Genomic DNA, 19,547 nt, shown 5'->3' with positions numbered 1-19,547 from the left:
GTGGATGCCCGTGTGCACTACAGAGAGCATCGTCGCAGCTCGATTAGGCGATAGGCGCAGTTCATCAGAGAGTGATCAGAGAGCTCCAACTCCTCTGTTTTGATGTCCAATTACACGTTATTAAAGCAGGTCATCTGGTTTGAATTTTATATTTGTCTCCTCAGTGCAAAGATAAAAATCTTCAGTAAGAACCACTTCAGTTAGTGTGATTAGTGCTGACTTTAAAATGACCCCCTTTTTGGGGGGATTTGAATCTCCGGACTTCTTTTCTTTTGAGCAATGAAACTTGTGTGTTTGTTTGCCTGGATCATGGCTCAAGTCGCAGAAAGCATCGTACAGCAGTTTGACACAAAGCAGAAAATACCAAACTCCAGCACATGCTGTTTTTTTACACCTCTGCTCTCTAACAGGTGTCACATGGGGTGATTCAACTTGATTCAACCCTAAAAATTCACATACATCAAGAGGTTCAAATCACATATATGTTTCTTTCTTCTTCTTTCTTTTTACCTCCCCAGCATGTGGGACTTTAACCTCGTCTGCTGGATGCCACATGGCATTATTGTAGTATTTCATTGCACTGATTAAGTTGATTTATGACATAAAAAATCCACGACCAGCTTATAAAATATAAAGTTTATTATTGAAAAATGGCCACAGGTAACAAGCACTTGGATACTTGTAGTACTTTGTCTTTGAAGCAAATTAACTGAACAGGTACTTATGTAGAGCTTTAATACAAACACTCAAAGCACATTTTACTGCAAGCCTCATTCAACCAATCACGCCTGTTCATACAAGCACTTTTTTCCTGTTGCATACACACCTCTAACATTCACACATTCAGGGGTAGATCGATGCATTGGGATACTTCGACATGCAGACTTGCTCTGCATTCTTAGTTAGTAGAACCTAACTACTTTTTCTCCTGTAGAGGATCCGTTAACTCTTATCACAGGATTTGTAAGCATTTAGAATTCAGTTAGCGAGAGAGATAATGGAATCCAAATAATCGTGTGTTACTAAATTAAGAGGATCCAAAGGGATTAACATTAATGTTACTAAACACAAGACAGTGTAGATGATTCTACTCTGCAATGTAGAGGTGACCTGCTTCTGCCTCTAGCTCTAGCCCACCACGACCCTGAACTGTATGCGAGGTGAAGAAAATGAACTGATGGGTGAACGGATATGCTTTGCTAATGTAACATTAAGATGACTGTGAAGCAGTCAGCCTGTGTCCCTCACATGCTGACACCAGAGAAGCTGTTGATTGGCAGTGACATGACTTTGTCCAGATACTTGCTGAGTGGCAGCTCTTGCTCGCTGCCGATGCTGTACCTACACCGAATGGTGCAACCCGGGTCCAAGCATGGAGAGATTTCTATTCTGTAAAAGAACAATGCAGCATGTTAGTTTTTCTTAAAGGGTGAGAGTGGACAAGTAAAAACAGAAGAAGCATAAAATTACTTTTGGACATTGGTGTATATCCTGTGAGGGTCTTTGTCCAGACACACGCAGAGTGTTCGTTGCTCCATTGTCCTGATGCTGATGTTTCGAGTTTCGATTTTCTATCATTAACAGATTCAGTTAACGGTTGCCTTCAGATATGGATAAAGCACTTCCACTGCATCATGCATAATGAGATATAACTAGCCAATAATCCAAGGCAGAAGAGAATAACGTCTTACTGTGTTGTATGCGGGGTTCAGAGAGTCAAACCTTGCAGCCAGGTAACTCTCCCCTAAACAAAATGAAAAGGATGACTCAGTTTTTTCTCCACATAATTCTTATTGCACTGAAATAAAGCAATTGATAAAAAAAAAACCAAACAAAAAAAGAAAACCAACAACAAACCTGACGCTGAAGCTGCCGGCTCTGAGGTAAGCACCACACGCCAGGTCATAGATGCTTCTCCTTTAACGTCTCGTTTGCTTAAAGTGGCCTGTTGAGAACATCAGTGAGTGTGAGTCTGTGTGCAAGTGTGACAGTGTTAATGAGTGTAAAAGGATAAGGGGTGCACCTTTGTGTAGTTGACCGACAGAACCACGCCAAAGAGTTCCACCGATGACTTCTTTTGTCGTACAGAAGGTTCCCCTGTCAAAGACGAGCCAGTTTATGTCGCCATCTGTTACCGTGGTTACATCAATATCCACACACACATGCACAGAAAGATTCGCACACATACTCTGCTGCCAGTCTTTAAGGTGTCTGAAATCTGGGATGTCGGCCTCCAGGTGGGACACAAACAGCTCCTCCACTGAGGCCAGATCAGAGTTGGAGAGGGTCATCTAAACACACGGCATATTTAATCAAATCAAAAACCAGCGTGAACAAACGAATGACAGCACCTACCAGACTCTACACTGAAGAAGTAACTGCTAAACTTAGTTTAGTTAAAGCTGTAACATTTGAATTTGTTTGGAAACAGTGAATGAGCTGGAAAGACATTTGGACGCCCATCTGCCACTTTATTAGGCACGCATGTTCATCTGCTATTGATGCAAATATGGAGTCAAACAATCAGCAACTCAGTGCATTCAGGCATGCAGTAAGGATCAAGTCACATATGTTTATAAAGGCATGTAGGTCAAGACGACGTGCTGAAGTTCAAACTGAGCACCATGATCTGAGTATTTTAGAAACTGCTGGTCTGCTGGCCAGACTGTTTTGAGCCAATGGGAATGAAATTATTACTCAAATAGCCACTCTTTACAAACGAAGCATGCAGAAAAGCATCTCTGAACACACAACACATTGAAGCAGATGGGCTGCAGCAGCAGAAGACCACGCCGTTCGCTGCTCTTGTCAGCTAAGAACAGGAAACTAAATCTACAATCAGAGTCACAATACTTTTAGAATTAGAATGGGTTCACCAAAACTGAACATTATCGTGGATCAACACACCAAAATCTCTGAGGAAGGTTTCCAGCATCTTGTTGAATCTTTTTCATAAATAATGAATTCAGCAAACTGTACCTAATAAACTGGCCAGTGCATGTCACCAAAAAGCTTGTGAAGTTATTATGAACTGAGATCAACATTTCTTGTACTCTGATTTGGTCCACCTAGTGGATAAAGTGAAACATTTTCTCTCATCTTAGCTCAGATTTGTTATCCACACACTGTAGGAAAAATATTTTATGCTAAAACTTGAAAAAAAAAACAGTTTCCAAAAATAACACAGCATTTAAATTAGATCAACATGAAATTTGTTACAGTCATAAAAACAACAACAACAACAACAAGAAATTGTTGCATAAGTGAATCCCTGAGAGGGGAAAACCCTCAGATGCAAACACAGGGACTGGTTCACCTTTCTGTGAGTTGAACTATGTGGTTCAGGAGCTTAAGAATACAATTTGAAAATTTGGCTGTTCCCTCATCTATTATTGGAATAATGAACAAGCCAAGTCAGTTTTGGCTGTGAACTTTGATATTACTACATTAGAAACAGAGAAAAAGAACTGAAACTCACTGAAAATGATACAAAGATCCACACACAAATAAAACTAATGTGAGAAATTATGAAACAAAGATATGACACAGGAGGTCTAATACTAAATGTCTAAGTCCCCATATCAGCAGGAAAACATTTCATTGTCCAAACTCTAAAACTCAAATTCAACACGCAGTTACATGATTTGACACAAGTCCAGCTTTAAGTAAGAAAAATAGACATTATTTATTATTATTTTCTTTTTAGCTGAATTCTGCTACGATGTTTGACACATGAAAAGCCAGCCTTGCTCTTTGCCTTCCACATTTAAATGCATGTAAAACACAATATCTACACACGATAGCGCTGCTGTACCTTAACTGAATAGACCGGGAGGTTAACTGGCTGTGTCCCACAGCGAAGGTAGTAACACAGGGTGTCCAACAAGTAAAGGCTCAGCTCTGTCGGTTTCCTGGAAACAGAAGGCTGTGCAAAGGGCGGACAGGATTAGATGGACTGCATATAGTTATTATTAATAAGATGTAATCGCTACAGTTGGTTACCAGCTCAGGTAGCGTCGGGATGGCAGCTCCCAGACTGCTAACGTTGACACTGTACCACGGATCCACTCTCTCCAAACAGGACGCCAAAGACAACCTGCTCTCATCCTGTGAGGAGTATTAAGAGTTACGTAGTCCTCTAACCTCACACCTGTCAGAGCTGCTTTGAATGTGTCAGTGTAACTCACAGGTGAACTCGGTGAAGCCTCTGCATCAGAGACTGGGATGTAGTACAGCTGCAGGTCTAGTTTCTTGGTCAGCATGTTACGTTTGGCCTCTTTCTTGCTGTATGGACATTTTTAGAAAAGTTTATTTAAAAGTGGGCATGCACACACACACATACACACACTCCAGTATTTGGGATCCTCACCGTATGATGTAATAAGCCTTGGTGAGCTTTCCCAGGGTGCTGTCATCCCCCAATACCACAACTCGAGCCGTGTGACTTCGCTCCTCTTTAAGTAAAAGCGAGTTTCCGGTAACATCTTCCTTCATCTTCTCCTCCATCAGAATCAGTTTTTCTGCAGACTTTGAGTTCTTCAAGGCATTTCTCCGTTCCCGCAGTATCTTTTGAGCCGTGTAAGGCAGCTGCTCTGCTTCGTCTGAGTCCTTTAAGTCCTTCACTATCCCGCTGTCTCTTGAGATCCTTTCTTTGTCATCCTTAATGGAGTTGGAGCCAGAAGGTAGGGCAAAGTCTGTCAACAGATTCCCTTAAGGAAAGACAAATTTAACGTCAGTTTCAAGTAAAACTGCAGCCTTCTTGTATGTGTGGTAAGATTATAGATATGAAGCATCAGTTCTTGTTTGTTTGATGGGCTCACATAGCATCTCTTCATCTGTCCACATGAGGAAGTTCATCTCTGGCAAGGGCACTGTAGTGCTGTACACAGGACCTTGTTCATCATGCAATACATCTGAGAGAAGTTGATAAGAAATATTATTATTATTATCTCCACTTAGAATAACTTGTGTTATAACACACTACACTCAGACCTTTTTCAGAGGCAGCCAAGATGTGTTTGTATATCTGCTTCAGCCCCTTCAGATAATCTGCACGACTGCCGGGACCATGCTGTAAACTCTGCTTCACAGTTTCAACCACATCCTGGAAATATTGCCTCACATCATGGTCCTCTAAAACCTGGAAAAAAAAATTAGGGGAACACATCAGATCTTGATGAATAGCTTGATGTGAATAAGGGAACAAAATGACACAGGAACATCCATCCATTCCACTTCTCCGTTTCAGGGTCGCAGGGTCACAGGAGCCTATTCCAGCTGTCATAGGGCGAGAGGCAGGGACACCCTGGACAGGTCGCCAGTCTGTCGCAGGGCTAATGCACAGAGACAGACAGCCTTTCCCACTCACATTCACTCCCATGGGCAATTTAGATTAATCAATTAACCTATCCCCACTAAGTGCATGTCTTTGGATGGTGGGAGGAAGCTGGAGTACCCCGAGAGAACCCACGTAAACACAAACTGGATTTGAACTCAGGACCTTCTTGCTGTGCGGTAACAGTGCTAACCACCGTGTCACCGTGCAGTGGAAAACAAATCCTTTCAGTGCTGGACTCAAACTCACAGCAAAAAAAGTTAATTTTGTTAAGTTTTCCTTGATTTCATTTTATTTTTCTGAGCAGTACATGTTATTTTTTATATTTATAGAAATCAAGGTGGCGTGAACTAAAGTTCTGTTTTTGAAACCTGGAAAATGAAACCTGATTTATACATATACACCATTTGAACTAATGGGTGATTAGTTCATGTAGCTTATGTTTATATTTATATACATAGTAAATAATAAATCTGGGATCATGAAAATGAATGGGATTCATCCTCTGGGGATCACTACTGTTTCTTTGTCCAAAGCACCCTCATGGATGTATTTACCTCAAGAGCTTGAGCTAGTCTGGAGCTTTGGCAGGTCGTCCCTAACCCTGTCTCCAGCACACGGAAAAGCACACTTTTCTCCATAGTACGTGTGTTTGTGAGCCGGCGTGACACTTCCAAGTATGCTTTAACCGTAGCTTCCAGTGAAACAGAAAACACAGCTGGGTCTGCCAGCACAAACACTCTGCAGGACACAAGCAGGAGACAATAATGTTGCGATATACAGTTGAATCATTCTGATACAGGTCTGGAGGTCTTTCAATATGGCCTGCTTACTTTTCCCTGGCAGCAAAATGCTCACTCTTGATATTTTGCTCTGCGATGACTCTCTTCAGGTACAGAGATCCTGTTGAGGAAAGGGTTTGTCTGGTAAGAGTGAGGGCGGATTTTAGTATCGAGGTCACGCGTGTAAGGATATGTGATACCTGGTGCAGTCATTTCCATCTTGATGCTCCTCAGAGTGTGCAGAGCCACAGCGGAGTATGGCGATGGCAGTATCAGCAGTTTCCCCAAACACTCGTACGCTTTGTGATAAAGACCTTTAGGAATTGTGACACCTGACTGGACATTGAAATACAGAAAAGCCTTTCAGCCTGTATTTGTACATTATTTACAGCTTGTTGCTGTTGCTGCAGTGTTTTCATGAACAATATCGTATTTTCAGCTGTGTGTTGCCAAGTGCGTCTTACCTGAATGACTACATAGTAGAGCGTGTGCAGCACTGGGTTGACAGACATGTAGGTTTTTTTCTCATGGAGCTACACCAGCCAAAAAACCCAGACAAACAAGAATTCAGTATCTGAATTCATTTTGTACTTTTTAAGCAGAAGTAAAGAAAAGAAAGTCTTTAAATGCACAGCTTTTGCACAACTGCACAACTTGATTTTGACTAGACTTGATGAAAGACAAACCTTGGAAACTGTTGTTAACGTCTTCTCTAGCTTTTGGACCAGAATTGAGATTATTGAAAGGCTGCAGGAAGGATTGACTTCCACCTTCCTTTGGAGGTTCCATACCAGCATTCCTGCAAATCAGGCAGACAGTAGTTTGCTTGCATTGTCTCAGATAAGTGTGACTATCTATTTTAGCAGCTAAATTATCCCACTGTGTGTGAAGAGGGTGGACGGTTGATACCACTACTATTAGCTAATTAGCTTAAAATAACTAAGCTCTGCAGCCCCTTATTAGGTATCCCTCACTCAAAACTATAAATCACAGCTTTAGGAGTCACATAGTCATGTGTAAATACTTTACACTCACCGGCCACTTTGTTAGGTACACGTGTTCATCTGCTCATTAATAGAAATATCTAATCCACCAATCACGTGGCAGCAGCTCAAAGGATTTAATTATGTGGACAAGGTCAAGATGACCTGCTGAAGTTCAAATCGAGCATCAGAATGATTGTTGGTGCCAGTCAGGTACCATGATCTGAGTATTTCAGAAACTGCTGATCATGGAAACCATCTCAAGAGTTTCCAGAGAATGATCAGAAGACGAGAAAATATCCAGCTAGCGACGGTTCTCTGGGTGAAAATGTCTTGTTGAGTCCAGAATTGAGAGATGAAGGGGCACATTGCTTCAAGTTGATAAAGCCAATGATAACTCAAATAACCACTAGTTACAGCCAAGGTGAAGAGGATCTCTGAATGCAAATATGAACATATTAAACCTTGTAGGCAGACAGGGCCCCACCAACAGACTGACACTCCTGCCACCAAAAATCAGGAAACTGAGGCTACAGTACAGTTTGCACAGGACAACAGAAGATTGAAAAAATGTTGCCTGGTCTGATTAATCTTAATTTTTGCTGCAACATTTGGGTGGTAGGGTCAAAATTTACATGAAACAGCATAAAAGCATGGATCTATTCTGCTTTGTATCAGAGGCTCAGGCCTTCTCACCAGATCTCAGTCAAACAGAGCATCTCTGGGAGAGTCACATCATGGATGTGCAGCCAACAAATCTGCAGCAGCTTAGTGATGTTGTCACGTCAACATACACCTAAAACCTCTGATGAATGTTTCCAGCAGCTTGTTGAATTAATGCAGTTCTGCAGGGAAAAGGAGTCTATCCCAGTATTAGGAGCATGTGCCTAATAAAGTGTCCAGTGACTGTATGTGTAATAGATTGTAAACAAAGGGAAGGAAAACAGGAAGTGATAAGGAAATATATCACAGTTTTAGAATCTATTTATTATAATTAGTAATTAAACAATACTGTTAAAATGATCGCCTGTGTTGATGCAAACTATCTGCTAACGGAAGCGTCTGTTTTACTAGACAAACACGTTTCTCAGCAATGATGACGAGTTTTTAATAATCCATTATGTTGCTCTTTGACTTCAGACTTTGATTTCAGCGCGCTTATATACTTTCAGTAGTGGATACCTTTGCAGGAACAACTCTCGCTCTTCATCTCTTTGAAAAGAGCCTGGACATCATCACACAAGTTGGAGTCCCAAGTGGAGGAGAGGTCCTCTTTAGCTGTTAAAACACACACACACACACACACACACACACACACACACACACACACACACACACACACACACACACACATTTTGTTTGCATTCTCTAGACTCCGAAACTGCAGCTTTTACTGGTGAAACGAGAATGCCCATGAAGAAATGAAAACTCTCACCTGTGGGATCGACCATCCTTTCCACTCTTCAGAGTTTTTGAAGGCTTAATTTTAGCACAGCTGACTCAAACCAGAACAAATCACAAAAAGCCCTCTCCTCTGAGGAGAGAGTTCAGCACTAGTCCCCAACAGCCCAGCAACCGAAACGACAAAAATTGAACTGAGTACAAATACCTGATACCCTGCAGTGAAAGGTAAGTGCACTTCTGCTTTGTTGTCCGATGACTGGCTCAGCTATAAATACATCGCATCGTGCAAAGCATTGTTACTTTCATTCCTGCTCTGTGTGCAGCATTTCTCCAAAGCTTACTACAGAAGCTTCTGTCCGAGCGAGCGTTTTCAAGTAAGTATGAACACAGTTCCCTCCTGAATATTCCCTGCTGCTTCCTGTTACTGACATAATGCCATGATGATCATCACATTGCTATTTTAAGCATGCTCGGCAGGGTGTGATTAACTTATTGGAGGAAATAAAATTCTGAAACAAAACGTCACTATCCAAACAGATGAGTGTAGTCTTTATTTCAGTTGGATGAGCTACAAAAACAAAGTGAAATGCAAATGCTCATGAAGGTTTAAAAAACCAACAACACATGAGAATAAATAACTTAGTTTATTACACAACATTATTGACTTGAAAATGTACACATTAGTACTCAAGTAATCAGTTTTCAAATCACCCACAGCAGATTTTAACCCACCCCTACACAAACAGTGCCGGTAAGACAAGAACCTGTAAAATCCCCCAACACACCGACAAGTACACCCACATTCCTCAGTATGCAGTGAGCGTGCCAGTGTGTCAGAAGAAAAAGATGCGTACACTTCCTTAACAACAAGGCGGCACACCTTAATCTCAATTGTGGCGCACGCATGAAAAAATGTCACTCTTTGTCAGTCTGTTTATTTTTCACCAGCTGTACAGTGTCCCTGTCCTCAAACATCCCAGCATTAGAAAGAATCCCACAGCTTTCTTCTTCTTCAGTGCGGCACCGAGCTGGTCATGGATACGAGGACGAGAAAGAGGTGATGGGGAGGCAGAGCATAGAGCAGTAGGATGGGTGCAGAGGCTGAACTTGGCCCAGCAGCGGTTGGTAGGTCCTCCAGTCCAAACCGCTTCCCGGCTTACAGCACAGAGACACCTCACACCTGCGGGCGAGACAGAGCAACACTGCATTAGACTCGGAGACGCTGAGGTTGTGATTCACATTCGGAGAAAAAGGAGGCACAAGAAAGAAATTTGCCCCCCATCCCCATCATTTTCTCTCAATGCATTTAACAGATTACATAAAACAGAAAATAACAGCATGTGTGGCATATCTGTATGTAGCTGTGCAATGGTGCTGAGTGCAAAGACGTTGGAATAAATTATGGAATAAATCAGGGACAGTGAACTAATTACTATATATACAGCATATACATAAGGACAGCGTATAAATAGTATATAGGCACTGACAACAACAAAAGATAACATATACAGCACACTTTGGTTCAGCTTTGTTCAGTTGATATTTAAATCAAGTATATTAAGTGCTGCTGATTTATTGTGCTTCATAATTGGGGCTGAAACCTTAAAGGTTTTGTTGTTAATGCTACAGTAATGCACAAATACAAAAGTGCAGCAGCTCATCTGGTGTCCTTCTTTCTGAAGAAGAAGAAGCAGGTCTGGAAAATGCTTTTAAAATGAGCCAATTGGTCCTGTTGCTTAAAGTGGGTCTTGGGAATTTTTCGTATTTTGTTAACAGAAAAGAAAGGTCATAAAGAAACTGTAATAAATCCACCAGCTTTGGGCTTTTTATCTAAGGTTTTTGTGGAAGTCTGGATAAAATTACTAAATTTATTTTTTGTTATCAATTTATGCTCCAAGACATTATTAGAAGTTAAAGTATTTTGAAGTTTGGTGAGAGTGTTTTCTTTGTGTAGGGGTCCCAAGAAAGAGGGCAAATGAAAGACTGAGCTGATATCTTTTTCAAGTTATAAATATGAAAGATCAGCAGCTCAACATCTGTCCACATCTTTTGCTTGTAACAGTGTAATTTTAACACGTTGCTTTGATCCTTTCATGTAAGTCACGCATCAGAGTATATTTATTTTCCAAGGCTTTAAAATGCAGGAGGAATTCTTTCTGCCACCAAAGTCAGAGGTGATGCTTCGTTTTATACCTGGTGACACTTTGAATAAACTTCTTTTCATCCTGATCCAAACACACAGCAAACGTCGTCCCGGGATCGCTCCCATTCACCTGCATCTTGTCCACCTTCACTTCTGAGACTGAGATCTGCTGCCGGAGGGAGAAGAAGTGTGAGGAAGGGAAGGGGGGTTGTTTCAAAGGGAGAGTGAGCACGTCATCACATTTAATATCACCCTCACCTGTTTGTAGCCCTTTTTGGACTTGGAGCACTGCCTCTTCAGGACTTCAGTCATTGTGAGCTGCAGGCTCTCTGCTGAATCTGCACAGGCAATATTTGAATAGCTTAACTTACAACAAAGCATAGGCAAGACAAAGAAAAAAACAAAAGAAGAAGTGGGAATCACACGCACCGAGCTGCTGAGGTGTCCTCCACTGTTTGTGAAGATTAATCGATGTGCACATGATTTCTTTATTGATCCACTGGCTCCTCCCACTGATTGCCACCTGTTGCCGAGTCACAGATTAAGGAAATACGCCAGGCTGTGAATTTAAACATCATCTTATTGCTTGTGTTGCAGGAAACGAGTGTGTGGGAACAATACCTTGTTGTATGCAAGGCTTAGTGTTAGAGGGACAGCCTCTCGTTCCTCATCAATGCCAAACCTTTTGCTGGCAGCACCTTCAGAAAGAACACAAGGCAAAATTAGACGCACATGTGCAAAAGTGTGTGTTTGCCTGAATGGTGTCGCTGCTGTCTGATTACAGACATCACAGACTGATTTCAGAGTGTGACTCACCCATGGCCTTCACAGCTCTGGTTCCAGCCGTGTGTCCAAGCTCCAGAGACTGAATAAATACTTCCCTTCTCCTCTCTCCTCCAACCAGGGTGAGCTGTGCAGAGGAAGGAAGTATTCATGGTTATTGTGTCCTGTGCATGCCTGTGTATGTGTCTGTCTGCGTGTGTGTGTGTGTGTGTGCGCATGAATCTGCTCTGACCTCAACCTGGTAAAGCTGCACCAGAACAGGCTGGTCTGCATGTCTGCAGTAATAAAGCACCAAATCAGCCAGCAGGGGCAGCTGCTCCGTACCGCTGTTGCTGTGCGATACGCTGTCATCCTTAGAGGCCGCCTGAGTCATTTAAAAAAACAAAACAAACTATGTTGTTATGTTGGCAGCATGCGCATAAATTAAGTATGCTCATTAAAATAGTTTTGCCCAACTCGCCCCTGGTATAAGGAGAACTGAAAAGGTCGCTATTTTTAGGATGAACTTCTGAAACACTGAAAAGTCCCCACAAAACTGATTCAGCTCATGAGGTGTTTTCAGATCTCCAAAAAGTCCTCCACACATGGAAAAACTGAGAGATTTACTATGATCATCACTATGATCTCCAGCCATTTCATTGCTCCTTTCATATAGCAAGTGCCTCACAAGACCTCAAAGGATGTGTCCAAAATGAGGCCTAGCTTACTTTTAGTGCTAGTTTGCTGTAAGAAAAATTAAAACAAGGACACTGGATTCTTTATTCCCTGTAATTCAACTTCATCACTTAAGGATAGTGATTGGAAAAACATCAGCGACTTTTATAGACTTCTACTGTGTGGCGTATGAAACACTGAGAGGTGATGGTGACTGAGTAAAATATACCTGAGAGAGCACGTCAGAGGACAAGCTGAGCAGACTGAGGACATTTCGCTCATACCAGGGATCCATTATACCCAGCATGTGAGCTATATCTGTCGTCCAGTCGTCCACTGCAAGGCCATTTGAGTCCTGTATGAAAAGTAAGGTTGTCTGTTCAATTATATTAATGACATTTTATTATCCAAACTGTTTGCACAGCCATAAAAACATGGCTGTTATTTTACAGTACTCAGTGCTTAATGCTACCCGGTGTGTTGTGCAGCCGACAAATCTGCAGCAACTGTTTGATGCTATCAAGTCAATATGGACCAAAAATCTCTAAAAGTAGTAGCTGTAAACCCAGTACTAGCAAGGTGCACCTAATAAACTGGCCATTGAGTGTATATATCAGTTTTAAGTTTATAACGAGAAAACTTCAGAAATGGCAGGTTGTTAAAAAAATGTCTACAAAATCAGATTAATGCGAACTCAGCAGCCAGTGCTTTGGGTAATGTTCAGAAATAGTGTCAACCACTCATAAAGGAACAGTCTGATGAAATTGTTCTAATTACCAGCAGGGGGCGACTCCTCTCTTCCAGACTTTTAAGAAATCTATGAGAAAGTGACTTCTCGCCTCCCTTCATTAATGATGTCAAAATATCATTTGTTGAAGTTTTATTTAACGCAACGCAGTATCAATTTTGACATGAATCTATTTAGAGAGAAGCTGATTGTATGATGATTTGAAGTGTTGCTATGAAGTTCTTATCAAGTTGGTTTTGTAAAGTTGAACAAACAGCAAGCAGGCAAAACGCTCAGATAAAGGTATCGAAACAAAACTAAAATAAATTTGCTGGCTACATCCATCTTTAATGTACAGTCTATATATTTGACGTCTAAGTCCTGGAGAGAAAGCGAATTTATTATGAACAATGAAAAGACGTTTTTTTTGGAGCCAGGCACATAAAGTACTCATTCATAGCTGATCAATGAAATTAAAAGTTGTTTTAAGGATTATTCTTTAAAAGTGGTCCCATCCTATCTATGAACATATGGAGATAAAAGACGGGATAAACTGAGATGCAGAGGTGGCAGATGTTCTCACCACAGAGGTAGTGGTTTTGGTTAAACCTACTATCCGCTCCTCAGTTGGTGTGTGCCCTCCTCCCGGACTTCCACTTTGTCGTTTGGTGGGAACAAAGTAAAACTGCAGCTTGCACACCTTGGTGAGCTGGGGACATTTGCTCTCTTTCTGATGCAGGTCGCTGTAGGCTCTGGCCAGCCTTCCAGCCTCTCTGTCACCTCCAAACACCACCACCTTGACGAGGGTAGGTGCTTCTACCAGATCCTCCTCGTTGCAACTCAGGATTGGTCTCCTGCGGACGCACAAATGCTTTTGAGGGGAAAGAGGATCCAAGGGAGCAGGGGACTCATGAAGGGGATGAACTTTGGAGGGTTTGAGGTGTGACTGAGTTCTTTCAAAGTCTTTGTGGTAGGCCATGCTCTGGACACGGCGGCAAACCCTAGGACTGCGAGAGGGCTTGAAAAGCAAAGAGAAGCCTAGGAGGGATCTAGACTTCTTCTTTGGTTTCTTTCTAGGTTTGGGCTGTCTGTCTGGTCTTTCCTCTATGTCCTCCTGTGTTGTCTCCTCGCCCGATTCCACACCCGATGAGCCAGACGGCACAGACCAGCTGGAAGACAGAGAATAGCCGGAGTCCCTGGAGGACGAGGACGCGGTGGAGATGCGATGACTTTGAAACTCAGGATGATCTTTGTTTCCTTCCGGTTCGTCTTCCTCATCAAAGCTGGTGTCGTTATTGTCATCATCGTCAAGTCCAGTTTTAAGGAAACAGTCTGATGAATCCATGTCATTCTGAGCTCCAAGAATGTGTTTCAGAACATCTGCAGTGATGCAAAGAGCAGGATTAGCGTTAGCAGATTATCCTGTAGCTCAGTTAAAGGAAGCTTTAGTCATAAATCTGTTTAAACTGAGCTTGTTACCAAAGTTATCATTTTCCCAGTGGCATTTGTGGCATTTGGGGAAGGGCAGCGTGAAAATGTCAACAGCTCCTGATGAGAAGAGGAAATACTGAGATTAAAGTGAACAGTGCCATTTTCATATATAGTGCTTTCATGTTATTTCATGTTATTCCCTGACCTACCCATGTCTGTGCCTTCATCGGCACGAGCAGGTATAGCAAGGCTTTCTTTGAGCCTCTCCATTCTTTGGAGTATTCCCTCTCTTGCTGATCCAAGATCTGCTGCAGAGGCTGCCATCTCCATGCTTTCTGTCAGTGACTGCAGAATCTGGTCCAGCTCCTCAGGCTGCTTACTCTGAAAGAAACATTAAACATTAAGAAAAAAAACAAACAAAGAAAAAACTTTAAGGGGAAAAAATTGTGAAAAACCTTTAGATATTTACAGCTTGCAACTAGGGATGTAGTTCTCCTGTAATACAGTAAAATTACATATAATATATAATAATATTTACCTACAAATAAAGGTGCGGTATGCTAGAATAAGGGGGAGGCAAGTCAGATTTTCACAGGAAGCAAAGAAATAATTATACCGTAGGCAAATTTAAGTAAGTGATTTTAAGTAATATGCAATTGAAAAGTATAGTCACATTAGAAAGTGTTACCAAAACAGTCAGTGAGGAGTCACCTGCAGGGCTTTGTGGAGCTCCTGTAGGTCATGTTTGGTGCCCAGAGCTGCCTGAAAGCTGTGCAGGATCAGAGTGATGGTGACGTCTCTGCTGCAATGCTGGGAGGCACTCAGCTGCTCGGAGACAGACTGCACCTCTGTAGGAACATCATCATCTGGACTCACCAGCAGTACCGTGCTGCATACATTAACGCCCACAAACACACACGCAAATGTTTAGTGCGCACAGAAATATCAGCAATGTTTAACTCATTTAACAGATCTTTTTTTTTTAATATTTTCACTCACATTCTGTAATCATTACATTTTTCGTGGACTTACATGGTTTTAGAGCCGTGAATCTCATGGGAAATACCCTGCTCCGTCCTTACCAGTCTTTGAAATGAAATACCTACAGCAAACAAATAGGAGAAAGGTCAAATACATGGATCTACAAGTATGAATGCATGAGGTGGTTTTGTCAGGGAGACACTGCCTCCATGTGGTCACATGGTAATTAACCAAACCAGTGTTTTCTATATTTTCATGTGTCAACACCAAATGAACTCTATTAGACCTTCAGTGTTGTTATATTCTCTCTTATAACTTAACTGGTAAAGTAACAATGCCTTTTTGGTTGTTAGTAGCTTACTTTAATAACCATTTTGAGGAAAGGCACATCAATGCGCACATACACCACACTTGGTGTTCTCTACTTTACACAGAAAGTAGTACTACAAAACTATAAACTGATTTTACTAAATACATAACAAGTGTCAACAGCAGTCAGTCACTAAGTGGATTCATATTAGGTGGCACTTAATTCTACTGGTGGAAGTTTCCACATTTACCAGCAGAATTAACCACCATTTGGGATTGTTTGGTCAAGTCTGATTACCTGATTAACCAAGTCTGATTAACATTAAACTGATAAGTAGCTTTGAGTTAACTCTAAACTATCTGTTAGCTGCTTTGTTTTGAACTCAGTTTGCTTCCTCCTTCTCTGATTAAAGGATACAACCTTCTTCTTTTTGTTTCTATTAAACTGGCTTTGCTGCCAATGACGCTCACTATTATTGTATAAACACTTAGCTAGTAGTAACTACTGGTGGTATCTATTGTTATGTCTTTCATATTTTACTGCTGTGCATATTAGTTTCATTGCAACCTGGTGCTCGGAGCTCCTGCTGGATGACATTAAGCAGACGTTTAGCAGCAGAACTGCAGGGCTCGGGCCAGGACAGGAAACCATGGAACAACAGGTTGGCGTCCTGCAGCACGCCACTGTTTGCTGGCAAGTAAGGAGCCTGCAAGAGTGAGTAAGTGTTAATGTAAGTTCCACAAATGTTTTTACTGTGCAGCTGATAATGGGAGGATTCCTTCTCATTTCTGTCCTGATCAGTAAATAATAACTCACTCTCAGGAGGGTGGAAGAGAACAAGAGCGAGAGCGGCACCACCAGCTCATACTGACACTGCTCCAGCACCTGTAGAGGAAGAAAAAACTTGAATTGAAACCACTGCCTTTCCTCCTATAGCAATAAACAGCGCAGAAATTGATGTTGGTGTTTCGGCTTTTCACCTCCTTTGTTTTCCTCAGTATTTGCTGTAGAAGGATGAGGAAGTTGTGGGGATCTCTCTTCACAAGTTCCTCCAAAGACCAGCGATTGATGCACAGTCCGGCTAGTCAGGGCAGAGAGAAATTTTAAAAAACCTGAACTGAGCTGCGTATTTCTCCTTTTAGGTTTCAGTCTGATGGCAACCAGTAAACAGACTGTTCAGGTACTCGGCTTATAGTTAGAAAGATGCTTGAAAACGATGACGCCACTTTCACTTTTGCTGCCTGTTTTTCAATGAAGGGTTTTTAGTTTGAAATTTTAAAAAAGGATCTTGCATAACCGGATACTTGCTCATTCTGTGTGTCACCACTTTCAATTCCCATTTTTCTCTTACAGCTCCCAGTTCATTGAGGGTATAAGTCTTATTACATTATTATTATTTGGAAATAATAAATATTTAATATTTTAAATAATATTTTAAATAATATTATTTTAAATAGTTTTACAGTTTTTCCACCAGTAGTCTTAACATGTCTTCCCCCGCCCCCTCATAGTGGTTTGTTGGGCTGATGATATCATTTTCTGGGGTGTTACCATTAAAAGCAGCTTTGCTTTTGAATCCTACCTTTCCAGAGCTGTGTGTCAGGAGTGTCGACACCCAGGTGACTGAGGCAGCGCTCGAGGACATGCTGGATTCGATCCTCGGTGCATGAGCTCTGATCCAGCGTCTGCATCGTCTTCTACTGAGGCAGACAAATAGAAAAAAGCTAAATTACTCCCTTTGATGCTTTGGTCTCTTTTGGTCTCTGGTCTCTTCAGTCACTCAGACTTCCCACTGATGGTGCTGGCCACACTTTACAATCATTGTTTATCCCTTTCCAGACCAACACTTGCTCTCACAAGCAAACAGCAAGTGTCCAACCAGTGTCCACAGCAGGGTAAAAAAACACAGCAGACTGGCACTTCCTAGTAATGCCAGTGAGTCACAGACTGGGGGAGTGGACCGGAGATGAGCTGGTGGAAAACAGCTCAACAACTTCTACTTTTTCATTCTTAAAATCAGCTGGTGACACCACATTCATGTGACTCACAAGCAAGTTGGAAATGACTTACAAACGGACAACTTCCTATTTGAGCCTCTTTAGTCCTAAATCAAGCAAATGTGTGACTTTGAAGTAAACATGGTCGCACAAGAAAAAAGAATTGCTGGAATTCACTTACATGCACCTGTGGTTTGGGCGTTCACACATTTAGCTGCAATAAAAAGCGCACAGTGAAGTAGGTAGCAGCATGAGCAGATTCCCCTGAGACATGGTTTGCTGCAGTATTTACTTAACTCAGATCACACCCTATGACATGGATGAGAAGGAATATTTCCCCTGGTACTTTTTCTAAGGAAGCTGTAACTGGAAAAATGGGCTAATCTCAACCAATCAAAACGGGAAAAGGCCTCTCTGAGGCACACAGTGTAAATTAAAGGGAACATCTTGTGTCATTTATATATATATTGTCGATGCTCATATTAAGCATGCCTAATGAAATAATGTGAGCAAAACGTTTCAAGGCTTCAGACTGCTCCAAACATGTGTTTTCCAGCACTTTTTTCTTGTCTCAGCTTCATATGATGTCACTGAGATAGGATATCCCTTATACGGTTATCTCAGGCGCAACAGCCCCACCCACCTGCTGTCCAAACTTGTTTACCAGAGGCAGTCAATGAGAAGACAATTAGCTTAAAGGAAGGGGAAGAAGATTAACAACAGCTTGTTTTAGACAGCAGGCCCAGTGTAAAATATGTAGGCATTATTTTGAATAGCAAATTATCCAAAGAGTTCAGCAACAACCAAAAATATGTAGCTTGAAATGTGGATAAAGAGTCCAGTTGAAATTTTAAAAGAAAAATGGAACTACTCTCTTTAGACATGGGTAGACATGCAGAGCGTTCACAGTATTGCAACATAGTGGTGACGCCGAACTTTTATTTTTTTAAGGGGCTTGCTTCCATGGTCAGATGAACTCAGCTAACCTTTCACCAACATCACCAGTCTAATGAGATGTTTCAGCCACATATCCCTTACTTTCAGCTGCCTACGGTATTTCTTATAGGTAATGATTTCAAACTTTGTGTAATGTGTTTGTGTACATGAAGACACACACAAACACAGAGACACACATCCTCTACTTGGGAATGGCCGTAACAGAGGATACAGAAAAACAGGAATTAAAGCGGAACATGAAACAAGTCACTGACACAGACAATGACTTTTAGTCACGCTGTGGCTTCGTAGTCGTAGTTCAAGCTTAAAATCTAAAGCTGCAGGGGATGAAATAACTACATCTGCACATAGCACATGACCAACAAGGATATGCTGGAAGTATTTGTTTGCAGCAGCTACCTGGCATATCCCCTAGCAGCGAGCAAGTCCATCAATTGTCCACTGAGGAAGCAGGTGTTAATCCATTGTATGCTTTCAGGTTATATTGTTCAGGCCTGCCATGTAAACATGACGTGCCACAATGCAAAAAAAAAAAAAAAATACCATTATTTGATGGGAACTTGACACAATAGGATTGCTGCACTTTAAGCCAATCAAATGTATTTTTATGGCGTGACAGCCTGGTTACATCAACATCAGCTTTCAACAAAAGAAGAGGAACAGGAAATCTGCAGAGGTTGAATTAAAGTTTGCCGTTAGGTCTCTTATAAGCTGGGTGATAGATGCTCGTTCTAAAACGAGTTACAGACAGCCTGATATGAGCAGAGATGCACATGCAAGTTGATGCTTAAATGTTTTTAATGCGCATAAAATTAGAGACAACCAGCAAAGCGAGATAAATCTTACCAGTGAGCACTGTAATCTGTGTCCTAGATCATCCCAGATGCACCACAACTGAGAAACGCCAACGAAGGGAAACAATACGGAGACCACATCCTCCTGTGTTGGTGCTTTTCAAAAATAGACCCTCCAACTGCACAGCTAAGAGAGCATGTGCTGCAAAACAGGAACTTGATGAGTCTTTATGCTGAAGTAGTTTACACAAGACATTGTGCTGAAG

The 19,547-nt window shown here is 41.6% G+C and overlaps 2 protein-coding genes across 4 annotated transcripts; both read right to left on the bottom strand.

Moving 5' to 3' along the window:
- Positions 1–458: 458 nt before the first annotated feature.
- On the bottom strand, positions 459–8,988 carry pik3r6b (phosphoinositide-3-kinase, regulatory subunit 6b). Its single transcript, XM_082530886.1, has 19 exons — positions 8,536–8,988; positions 8,283–8,378; positions 6,804–6,916; positions 6,582–6,650; positions 6,318–6,453; positions 6,169–6,238; positions 5,893–6,076; positions 4,993–5,140; positions 4,821–4,913; positions 4,370–4,709; positions 4,188–4,284; positions 4,003–4,107; positions 3,815–3,925; positions 2,189–2,291; positions 2,024–2,097; positions 1,858–1,945; positions 1,692–1,744; positions 1,471–1,571; positions 459–1,389 (listed from the first exon to the last, which is right to left on the bottom strand). Exons 1-19 carry the CDS (start codon positions 8,549–8,551, stop codon positions 1,245–1,247), a joined length of 2,142 nt encoding a protein of 713 aa, XP_082387012.1. The 5' UTR covers positions 8,552–8,988; the 3' UTR covers positions 459–1,244.
- Positions 8,989–9,129: 141 nt separating this feature from the next.
- On the bottom strand, positions 9,130–19,467 carry LOC309705158 (phosphoinositide 3-kinase regulatory subunit 5-like). Of its 3 annotated transcripts, none has more exons than XM_082530778.1 (18): positions 19,334–19,467; positions 17,116–17,233; positions 16,514–16,614; positions 16,350–16,418; positions 16,101–16,239; positions 15,275–15,344; positions 14,954–15,131; positions 14,452–14,623; positions 14,291–14,359; positions 13,395–14,191; positions 12,314–12,439; positions 11,663–11,794; positions 11,464–11,557; positions 11,269–11,345; positions 11,077–11,170; positions 10,906–10,985; positions 10,698–10,816; positions 9,130–9,684 (listed from the first exon to the last, which is right to left on the bottom strand). In XM_082530778.1, exons 2-18 carry the CDS (start codon positions 17,222–17,224, stop codon positions 9,537–9,539), a joined length of 2,574 nt encoding a protein of 857 aa, XP_082386904.1. In that variant the 5' UTR covers positions 17,225–17,233; positions 19,334–19,467; the 3' UTR covers positions 9,130–9,536. The 3 variants fall into 3 exon arrangements, with proteins under 3 accessions (XP_082386904.1, XP_082386906.1, XP_082386905.1); XM_082530780.1 differs by having other exon boundaries at positions 10,698–10,813; XM_082530779.1 differs by having other exon boundaries at positions 17,116–17,230.
- Between the last annotated feature and the right edge of the window lie 80 nt (positions 19,468–19,547).

This window comes from Aulonocara stuartgranti, assembly GCF_965226115.1.
Source record: "Aulonocara stuartgranti genome assembly, chromosome: 4".
Lineage (NCBI taxonomy): Eukaryota > Metazoa > Chordata > Actinopteri > Cichliformes > Cichlidae > Aulonocara > Aulonocara stuartgranti.
Note: the sequence above shows the minus strand (reverse complement) of the source record. Positions and strands in the feature narration are given on the sequence as shown.

Excerpts from the sequence above, each read along its gene's own strand:
- LOC309705158 (XM_082530778.1), bottom strand. The coding sequence starts at position 17,224 with ATGCAGACGCTGGATCAGAGCTCATGCACCGAGGATCGAATCCAGCAT. Across the intron at positions 11,346-11,463 it reads CAGAGCTGTGAAGGCCATGG|GTGCTGCCAGCAAAAGGTTT; the intron begins GTGAGTCACACT and ends TTCTTTCTGAAG. Across the intron at positions 10,986-11,076 it reads GAGGACACCTCAGCAGCTCG|ATTCAGCAGAGAGCCTGCAG; the intron begins GTGCGTGTGATT and ends TTGCCTGTGCAG.
- pik3r6b (XM_082530886.1), bottom strand. Across the intron at positions 1,745-1,857 it reads GCCGGCAGCTTCAGCGTCAG|GGGAGAGTTACCTGGCTGCA; the intron begins GTTTGTTGTTGG and ends CATTTTGTTTAG. Across the intron at positions 1,572-1,691 it reads TGAACCCCGCATACAACACA|AAAATCGAAACTCGAAACAT; the intron begins GTAAGACGTTAT and ends TGTTAATGATAG.